The sequence below is a fragment of the Phacochoerus africanus genome, chromosome 5 (assembly GCF_016906955.1).
Source record: "Phacochoerus africanus isolate WHEZ1 chromosome 5, ROS_Pafr_v1, whole genome shotgun sequence".
Lineage (NCBI taxonomy): Eukaryota > Metazoa > Chordata > Mammalia > Artiodactyla > Suidae > Phacochoerus > Phacochoerus africanus.
Genome location: NC_062548.1, coordinates 118,994,575 through 119,005,040, shown reverse-complemented (window position 1 = coordinate 119,005,040; position 10,466 = coordinate 118,994,575). Strand labels below are relative to the sequence as shown.

The window sequence follows — 10,466 nt, the reverse complement described above, 5'->3', positions numbered from 1 at the left end:
GGCCCTTCCCTGGATGAGGCAGGCAGTCTAAGGGCACAGCCTCCCTCCCCTGGCCCTTCGGAAAATCAGGCTCATGTTTTAGGAGAGAACATGATTTGCTAAGGAGAGCTGGGCTCCTAGGCCAAAGGGTGACTGGCGTTGCTGGAAGTACCCCATAACTTTCCTCTGCAGTTCCAGAGAAGCTGTCGGACTCACCTCCTGCAGGCTCCTCTGTCCTAAATCTAACAGGAACTCTGCCACATCTAGACACGGAGAACTGGCACCAGCTACGGTCCATCCCAGTGAGAATGAAGTCCCACAGTCCCAGGAAAGGATTACCCTGTAGCTGTGGTCACAGGTATCCCCAGAACTGGTTTTAAATCTGCCTCACCCTTCGGTGACAGCCTCAGGCTTTGCGAGTCAGCCAGTCAGAGGCAGCCTTCCTAGACATCAGCCCACACTGGCCTCCAGAACCAATACAGCTTGCTCCTCCAAACCCCGAAGAAGATGAGTCATTTGCTTTGCTGAGTGTGGCCGAGCCTGACCAGCCAAGCTTGCCCTAAATTAAGCAACACACTCAGTTGTTTGGCTTTGGATGTGGACTGTGCCTTTTCTTTAGACAATGGGGCGTATTTCTTTTATGTCTGTGTTTTAGCCAATCAGTGCCCAGGGTTAGTACCTGGAATGACAGATTTGTTTTTTACTTGAATATTCTGAATTGTCTTTTCTAGTCTTTCTTTGCCCAGTGAGGATATTTAGTCAGAAACAGGGCTATGGTGGAGGGATATGTGACTCCTTCCTCACTTCCAGCTCTGAGAGAAGATCTGCGCCCTGAGAAATCCAGGCTCCTGCAGCCTGTGTGATTCGTTCCAAAACACAGATCTTTCCCCAGTTGTACTCCTTTACCCGGGGATTTAGTGTGTAAGACCGATTTATTTATTTTTGGCTATGCCCGTGGCATATGGAAGTTTCCAGGGCATGGATTGAACTTGAACCACAGCTGTGACCCATGCCACAGCAGTGACAGGGCCGGATCCTTAACTTGCTAGGCCAGAGAGGACACCATAAGACCTTATTTTTAAAATCAATGGTCAAGACAAATTTCACACTTCAAAATCCAGAGGCCAGGTAAGCAACTCTGACAGGTTGCACATGTGGCTCTGACACGTCGGGGAGGTGGGTGTGGGTGGGGTGGGGAGACAGGTGCTTCTGGAGCTGGAGGGGCTGAGGGGCCTGCGGCTGCTAATACTTGTGCACTTTCATCACAGCTAAATTAGCCCTGGGGTTTCTACTCAACTAGGCGAGCAGAGGGGCTCAAACGGGGACAGTCTAGCTCCATTCCAGCCGTCAAAGGAATCACCCCAGATACAGCAGGTAAATTGACCAGAGTCACAGAGCAAGTCAGTGCAGTCAGGACAAGGCTCTGGGGTCTCCTGGGCGCTTCCCCTCCACATTCTATGCTTGGCTTCTCCACTGGCGCAGAAAGGAAATTGGGTTTCATTACAAGCAACTCTTGAATTTACCTTTTAAAAGCCTTTCACATAGAAAGTCATTCAGGCTTTGAAAAAGTTACGTTCATAAACTTATATTTTTATTCTCTTTCTGTACATATTGGCAATGATAAAGCTTAAAGATGCATGTCCTATGACATACACAAAAACAAGGAATTTACATAAATAATTTATACTTCAGAAAATTAAAGTTGCAAAATATTTTCCGCATCATTAGAGTTCACAGTATGTAAAATAAATCAAGCTTTCCCCCTTAGATTTCAAACTATATTGTCTCAGCAGAGAATGACAAAATCTAATCAGCAATAAAATGATCAAGTTTCTGTTTTTTATTCAGTGCACAAGTAGACACTACTGTGGTATCAGGCTGTTCCCACGCTGAGCCTGCAGCATTTCTTCCCAGTCCTTCTCCTCCTGAGTGGCTGTGACCCAGCAGAGGTCACATGGTGTGGAATGGTTACAGCGTCACCCAAACCACCCACAGTGGACACATTCAACCAACTGGTAACGTCAGATGGTCTGATGCCTCATTTCCACGTAATACTTTTTATAGCCCTGAAAATGGAAACCCAGGCATCTAAACACAGCCGACCATGTTAACACTAATACAAGGCACTGTGTTATGGGGTTTGGTTTTTTTATAGGAAAGATCATGTTTGCATAGATTGCTAGCGATTTAGTGTGCAGTGATATAGAGGCCCCAGTGCTCGTGGCCTTGTGATGGATGAAGCCGTGTGGCGCTCCTCCAGCTCAGGGGCAGCACCGGCTGTCCTCTCCAGGCCAGCCTAGTGCCCAGCCTAGTGGGCAGATCCCCAAGGCCCCTACAGGAGAGTTTTCTGCTCAAAAAGCTGTAGGTCAAATCGGACCCAGACCTCCCCAGTGGGGACCTCGTGCAGCAGGAGTCGGCGAGTTGTAGGGCCTTTGCTTTCCTGTTCTGTTCGAATTTTTGCCACTGGAACTTCCGTGCGACCCAGGAAATCTGGTGAATAGACATGTGAGAGTCAAGTCTTCTTTAAAAAATGTGTCAAGAAACGATTACAGGAGGAGTGTCTGAAATAGGATTCATAAAACTTTCAAATCCAAAACAAGTAACTGCTTTTGGTTAGTGGCTGTTGGATGCTGTGAATGGATGGATACGTGCAGAACAAGGGGTACGTGTGAGGAAAGCTGCCAAAGGGAATCCAAGACTCTCTGTCAGGGAGCGTCTCGCCCATTCAGTAGGCGCCAGGAGCACAGCGTTTCCCTTAGGTTAGCGGGGTGACTGGGGTCAAAGACCTCAAACACACCTGAGGCCACCCCCCCTTGCCCGTAAGAAGGTGCCCCACCTGCTGCCACTGTGATCTGCTGAGGACCACGGCCTGCGTCACTGCCAAGGCTGAGCACCCTGTTCCAGACCCCAGATCCTAGAGTATGGGGATCCCCTCCCCGAGTTATACTTTACCATCTGGTGAAAACTGGTCTCTGTCGAACATGGTAAGACACAGCACATCCTGATAAAGATCCTTAATAAAGAACTGGCAGTTAAAATTCCACTTGGGATTTAGTGTGTCCTGGAGGGTCCTGGTGGTGTAGCTCTGGGAGCCCATGCTGATTTCACAGTATGGATTGCTCTTTCCTGAACAAAAACAAACCAAGAAACACGTGGCATGTGACAACAGGCCCTTCCTTGAGCGGAAGCAGGATCCAAATAGATGCTTTCTGTAGACTACGGCTACAGAGGCTACTGCCTGAGGGCCCGCCTCCGCCTTGTGGTGTCTGTCCCCAATGCTGACAGCACCATAAACCTGGGGAGTGACCGACGGTGCGGGCTTGAACGCCAGGGCCACTCCCCATGAGCATGTGTCAGTGCAGGCTGCCTCGTGCTTCCTCCACTCAGAAGAACTGAGGAAGAAGGCATCGGTTCTTATTGGGAAGACAGAGTGATAATCACACTGAACCAATAGCCCTTTTAGTGGCACTGGAAACACTTTTTAAAAACAGTCCATCATTCAGTGTTCAGAAGCGTCATCAGCAAAGAGTCGGGTAGTTACTGGGTCTGCTGAATGAAAGAAGCATTTACCATTTGGTTTACAGGCTTTTAGTTCTGTAGCTTCAATGATGTGCACCATCAGACGCCCGATGCCTGAAGTCTTTTGAGAGCGAGCTGTGAGAGAGGAAGACGGGGGATGTGAATTTCTTCTCGGAGGCTACAGGCAGCACAGTGATGACACGAAGCTGTAGATACAGTCTGTCTTTCTAACCAACCCCGGCAGGCCCCGGCCTCACCTGCCACTGAACTGGGCCTGGCAGGCCAGCAGCTGGCTGCTCTGTGCTTTTGGGTCCAGGCTGTGTCACCTGCTAGGACACCCTGCCACCGTCTCTGACTATCGGCCTCCTATACTTCCACGTGCAGGTCCAAGCTCGGGTCTCGCCTCCCGATCCATTCCCTCTCTGCGTATCCCACAGGCCGCCGGGTCTGCAATTCTGTGTCAGTCCATCTCCTCTGCCGGGAGGGGACACGGCAGAGCACAGATTGCTTCTTCAACCTTATATTAACCCCTTAGCCTCTGGCAGAGAGTAACAGTCACAGCATCATAATACATTATATTCATTCAGCACGTAAAAGACGCTAACATTTATTGGATACTTACTTGGTGGTAGGCATGCGCTTGACCTTTACACGAGTTACGTTACTTAAAATGCACATTTACCCTATAAGGTGGCTCTTTGTAGCTGCCAGCCCCAAAGTGAGAAAGCCGAGTCTTAGAAAGGACTGTAACATGCTTCCTGTCCCAGAGCTTCTGCATGGCAGGTACTTAAAACGTCTATTTTCTGAACCACTCATAAAATTCCAATTATATGTAAACACTCCAGTGTATAAAGTTTTACCTAAGACCGCTATTAAAGAGGTTCTCAAAAACACTCTTAACACAGAGAGACATGAGTCAGCGAACTCAGATTATCTTGGTAAACCCTAGAGTTAAACTTTGCCCTTATGCGTTTAAAAACTAATGAAAAAGCTGGTTGATGAACTATTGATTTTTCAAAATTTAGGGCAGGAAGAACCTCCTCTATGAGAAGTGGCTCACCCTCATGCGTGCCCCCCGACACATGCCTACCCCCTCCCTCAGTGCAGCACCTGCATTCAGTTCCCCTTGAAGGCAGCGCTGGGCCATATTCATTCCGCAGGCCCAGTTAAGCCTAGCACAGGGCCTGGCACAGAGTAAGTAGTCAATAAATGTCACAGAAGTGAACACGTGGAAAATGCAAAACCGTATGTACAGATATTGCTATTAAGCAAAATACAGAAAAACTGATTTACAGCTTTGACCAATTAAAGAGATCATTATATGCTTTCTGAATGGATTCAATCATTGATTTTTTTTCAATAGCAAATCTTTAAATTACCATTAAAATAAGATTCAATTAGCAAAAGCTGATTTACACATACCTTTCAGGAGTTTATAACAAAATAAGGGAAACCTGAATAAAAAAAATAAAGAGCTGCAAGTACAGCAGCCAGGAGCATAAGTGGGAGGAGGGCTAGTCAGGGAAGGGTCTCGTGCCGCCGCCTGGTGGGAGACTGGAGGGTCTTAACAGGGTTGTGCCACTGGGGAGGAAAGGACCAGGCAAATGGGCAAGGGAGCCATGGAGAGGACATACAGGGCTCAGCAGCGGACTAGGGAGGCCTGGGGTGGGGTGCAGATCAGAGAGCACACTGCCAGTGTCGTGTGGCCAAGGACAATGCCACCATCCCTAGGGGGTCTCAGAAGCTACCTCTGGAAGGAAGCTAATTAATCCCTTGGAGCAGTGGAGCAGGTGGGTCTAGTGACCGTGGGCTCCAGGGAAGGTAGGCCAGCTGTGACCACTGAACCTCAGGTGACATGAGGGAGAGAGGCTCAGGCCAGGGCTGAACTCCTGGGTACAGTGGGAGGAGGAAGGAGATGAGGAAAGAAGATGCGGTGGTAGGAGGACCCCTCAGGGGTATCCCAGGGTCCCCGGGAGGGCGGGGCCTCGATTTCCTGCCGCTGGGGAAAATGAGCCAGGCTGTGTCAGAGGGAGTCACTGGTGTCGTGTGAGCAAGCCGGCTGCACAGAGTGATGGGGCCGGCAAGTGGAGTGAGAGCCTGGGGTGAAGGGGTGGTTTAAGGTCCAAGACCTGGTGTTGGGAGAGAGAAGACGGGGGATGTGGAGGAGGGTTAGGGTTGAGGCTGGGTGGGGGAGGAGGAGCGGAGTGTTGATGAGCTGAAGGGACAGGGGCCGTAGAAAGCAAGTTTGATGGAGCAAAATGGACCACGCAGAGGTGGGGTTGGTTATGCAAAGAAAGGGCCCCTCTTCCTGGAAAAAGGAATGAAGAATGAACGTGTGGGGGAGGAGGCACAGAGACTGCGCCCCAGAGACGAGGGAGGTCGCAGGATGACCTCTGTCCTGGGCAGTGGCGGGGCCCAGGAGGTTCCAGCGGTTGCAGGAGTGGCGTGTGGAGGGGGCGGCCGCAGCCTAGTGGGCTCTGCTGATCTTGCAGCAGGACTGGTCTTTCAGGCTGTCACTGGTTCCAACCCTCTAGGGGACCCCCGACTACCTTGATACGCTTTCTCCCGCTTCTTCTTCTCCGTGTCGATGTACTGCTCAGACGCCGCCTTGATCTTCTGCACCCAGGCCGTCCTGGAGGAGAAGCAGAGCGCGGCCGTTGACGGCTTTCCCACGCACCTCGCAGGTGCACCAGGAGCCCCAGAGCTCTGCGCTCACTAACCTGGGCTTTGAGAACTTCCTGATCACAGGCCTAACAGTAATGCAGCTGAAAGCTTCATTTGCTAATGGAGGGTCAGGCTGAGACTCTCTAGACAGTACTTTTTTTTTTTTTTTTTGGTAAGTCTTTCCTTTTCTATTCATTTACTTGTTGAATTTTATTACAGTTCTTGACAGCACCAGGCACTTGCTGGGCGCTGGGTGCACAGAGATGGACACAGTGGCTGCCGAGCATGACAAACAGGTTCCACTGCACAAAGGGCTGCCACGCAGAGGAGGAGGAGCTACGGCCAAAGGATGGGCGCCGTGGGGGGAGGACCTTCCGGCTGGTGGGCCGGGATGCGACGCAAGCCGAGGGGCACAGGAGGGCCTCCGAGAGCTGGTGGGGGAGGAGCACAGACTGTCCCTGCCTGAGGATTTGGGGAGGAAGTGGGGTTTGGCTCTCCCATTCCGGAAGATCCGGAGGTGAGGCTGCCAGCGGGGAAATGTGCTCGAGGTGTGTGCGGTAACCTGGGGCTGCGGCAGAGGGGGAGTGTGCAGGGCGTGGGCACGGACAGGTGACGGGTTTGTGGCGGAGGGCGAGGTCAGGCTTCCTCCTGGACGTCAAGGCAGGTCGCGTGTGGGCAGGACTGACCTCTCGTTAATGTTGTCTGTTCGGAGGGTGTAGACTCGGTCAATGTGAGAAATGTGGAAGACAGGCTCATCGCTGGAAGGGTCTGTGGGCAGTTTCACCAAGGCTTCATTCAGGAAAATCGGCTGAAAGAATTAGGGCCAAAACACGGGCTGTGAAATGGGCCAGAGCACGCCCCCTGCCTCCGTCCAGAGAGCTGTCTGTCATGAGGAGCCCTTTGGGAAGGAGAGGGGGCTGGCTTAGGAGAGGAGAAGCGCCGCTGTTTCCGTGGCAGTAACTATCCAGGGCAGCTGTTACTAACGGGACAGCAGCTCTGAGCGGCCCTGACCGCTCTCGTGACAGGGTCTCTCCTCTAGGCACTGGCACTTGGCCCTTTGCATCAGCCTCGGTGTTACAGAGAGACCTGGTGCTGAATGTGGACATAGGTGGGATCACACATCACGTTTGCTGGGGGGGAGCTAGAATCCGTAACTGGAATCCAGCTGGTGGCTGTCAGAGGGCAGTGAGGGCCCAGCCACGCTAAGCTTCTTTCTTCCCTGGAAAGTGACAAAGGAAGCGTGAGCTGTCCGGAGGCAGGTGAAGAGAGTCCCATGAGGACAGGAAAGGCCGGGGGTGAGGGAGGAGGTCCTTAAAGCAATGGAACCACCTTGTTAGGCTCCTGATGCTACTGCCAGGAACGTGACACTTACCGTCTTATACATTCTGAATTGAGCATTGGACTTAGAGCTGAAAAGTTTCTCAGAACCCGAGGAAACAGCAAACTGCTTGACCATGTAGGTAAGAAGCAGGAAGTCATTGAAGAGGAATCCGTGCAGCTCCTTATTGCTCTTGGTCTTGTACAGCTTCCCACTGTGCAGGAGCTTCCGGGGCCCCAGGCAGTTGGTGAGCGAGTTGAAAACCAGTTGCTTAAAGAGAAAGAAACGGTCACGTCACGGTCTAAGTCCCAGCCCCAAGCAGCCCAGCAGCCCTGGAGGTGGGAGCTTCCGAGGTGGGAGTGTGGCTGTAATCATTCGCTTTCACACAAAAGAGCCTTCATTTATGTCTCCTCAGAGTTCAGACTGGCACAGTGAAAATCACTACCTACGAACCCACAGAATACCCATCCTACCTGCTGAATTCAAAGAACTCAAAACACAGATCTCTCTTTGTGAGAAAGGAAGGTGACAACCCAAAAGGGGCAGGATGGTGAGTCCACATGGGCTGAGCTGAGGCACAGACTGTCTACACCAGGGGAAGGCATGAACCTGGTTCCCCACCCAGAACCTGCCCGGCAGCATGCAGCTCAGCCCCACAGGCCCCACCTCGGTGAGACCTTCACACTGAACGTGCGTCTGGATCCACTCCAGTCGGTCCGAGTTTTCCTTCTCCCGAACTCCTTCGTTGACCTGAGAGCAGAGCTCCTCCGCCCGCTCGAGGGCCAGTTTCAGAGAGGAATGGTCTACGTGATTCTCCGGGGTGTTCTCCAGGATCTGGAAGAGAGCGGGCTGTGTCACCTGGGATGTCTTATGTCTTCCAACTGCCCCACCACCTGGGTGCTAGAAATCCAACAGTGAGCACGCAATCATCTACCCTTGAGAGGCTCAGGGTCCGCAAGTTCTCGGGGAGACAGGTGACTCAGTGACAAGAACGTGGGCCAAGTGCTGCATGGATCAAACGCCCTGAAACTGTGGGACTCTGGGCTGAGGAACAGGCTGTGTGTTAAAGGGGCCTGCCTACTTCCCCCAGTAACTGAAGCCGGGTGCTTCGGGGTGAATCCTCCAGTATAAACCAGCTGCACCTTTGTTGAATATGTTAACTTGCTGAACAGCAATAGTTTATTATATTTTGGGGGTCACTGATCCTTTTGAAAAATCTGCTGAAAGCAATGAATCCCCTGCCACAGGGAAAAAACAAAAAACAAAAAAACCCTGCAATGAAACCATGTTGCCAGCATGCAGGAAAATGCATTCAGTTCATCCTGAAGTGACTTCAAACTAATGTTCCAAAGGTGAAAGGAGAGAGGCTGGAATACAACTTCATGGGGTCCCTCTGGAAGTGAGCTGGCTCCTCAGATGACTCCCGTCTGGCCACTCCAAGCCACACTCCTTCCTTCACAGTTTCCCAAACGGGAAAAAGCTCTGAATGCCCAAAGCTTTTTTCATTACTCATCTGGTGGCAAAACCTGAACTAAACAGGCGCTATGTACTTAGGAATTCCACTTACAGTGATGATTCATGAATTTCCCCGTAGGACTGCCTGTGTGTCGGTTACCGGTGCTGCCCAGGCTTTTGTTGCAGTGTCATGTAATATACAGCATTCGCATTACATTCTGAACTCTGAACACATCTGGCCCCAAAAATTTCAGGTAAGAGACTGTGGATTAATATTTAATGGGTCCCTTTGCTGTCAGAACTGTGACCTGAGCTCTTTAGCATAAGGTCAATATTGAGTTAACATGGCTTACAGACCAATGGTCAGGGCATAAGGAAAGCAACAGTCTTATATTATTTCTGTTTTTCTTTGTAAGATGATTGACGTTGTATCATTGATTATCTGCGGAATGATCCTTTGAAAGTCTGCCTTCTCCTTAGAAGGCGTGTTGGCTCAAGAAGCCCGCATGATGTCAAAAAGGTGGATGGAATTTCAGAGGATCTGTGTAGTCAGCAAGCTGAGGTGGGATGCAGTGAGGGACGACCACGCGCTGCTTAGGACACGGAGCTGGAGAGTCCTGGGACTTCGAGGTAAGGTGTTCAGTTGGTGGAAGAATTCAGATCTCAGCAGAAAGCCTGGACCCCAAGGTTGTACTAAGGTGGACTCTGGCCGAGCTCAAGACAGGCTCCTCAACTGGAGACCTAGAGAGCTTTGCCCTCCCAGACAACATACACTCATAACTCTGAGAAGCCGGGGAGCTTCCTGGCAAGGGGAGGACAGGGAACCCAAATGACCCTGGATACCTCTTTCATGTGCCCACTTCAAGGATTTATCCCTTTGGCCTGCCGGTGTGTTCACGGGCCCACAGTCCACTGTTGGATGGACTTGTGCCCGGTGCATCAGACAGTGGAGTCAGACCAGGTGGTGGGGGGCTGGTGTACTGTCAGCCTCTGTGAACCCCGAAGGTCCCGCTTCTCCCAGCTGGGCACTCACGCTTCTGATGAGGAGCGGGTAGCGGGTGATCCTCTGCATGGGCTTCAGCAGGAAGCTGGAAAGGGGCATTCCTTTACATCGAGGGTCCGAGGCCAGCTTCTGCAAAATAACAGAGAGGCTCGTGAGGAACTCAGAGCTCAAGGAAAACAAAGGAAACTCGGGCTACCCTCCTGACTCTGACCACCTTTTAGATTTCTAATTTCTTTTCAAAACTTAGGGTCCAAAATGATTCGAATCAGATTAACCGTAGGTGTGTAGGAATACCCCACTTACATGTCGGAGCCAGGGATGCTTTCAGTTCTTTCCTGGGAGTACTTGCCGGCCTATGCGGTCCCCCCGCCGGTGCTCCCAGAACCACTCTCTCGCTGTCTTCCCAGCCCGCTGACCTTCTGAGTTCCTCGCGCCTTTCTTCTCTGCCCATTCTAACTCTAGGGTTGCCCAAGACCCCCTGCAGTGGAGTCCCACAGTGTAGCCCAGACCGTCTACTGAGCTCTGCAC

The 10,466-nt window shown here is 51.4% G+C and overlaps 1 protein-coding gene across 4 annotated transcripts in view; it reads right to left on the bottom strand.

Moving 5' to 3' along the window:
- Nucleotides 1-1,796: 1,796 nt before the first annotated feature.
- ITSN2 (intersectin 2) overlaps nt 1,797-10,466 on the bottom strand; it is a 142,690-nt gene continuing 134,020 nt past the window's right edge. For all 4 annotated transcript variants that reach the window (XM_047782534.1, XM_047782532.1, XM_047782531.1 and 1 more), the window contains exons 32-39: nt 9,969-10,067; nt 8,147-8,314; nt 7,535-7,750; nt 6,849-6,970; nt 6,048-6,130; nt 3,550-3,633; nt 2,932-3,105; nt 1,797-2,469 (exon numbers count right to left, since the gene is read on the bottom strand). In XM_047782534.1, coding sequence (XP_047638490.1) covers nt 2,312-2,469; nt 2,932-3,105; nt 3,550-3,633; nt 6,048-6,130; nt 6,849-6,970; nt 7,535-7,750; nt 8,147-8,314; nt 9,969-10,067 — 1,104 coding nt within the window. In that variant the 3' untranslated portion in view covers nt 1,797-2,311. The remainder of the gene's footprint in view (nt 2,470-2,931; nt 3,106-3,549; nt 3,634-6,047; nt 6,131-6,848; nt 6,971-7,534; nt 7,751-8,146; nt 8,315-9,968; nt 10,068-10,466) is intronic.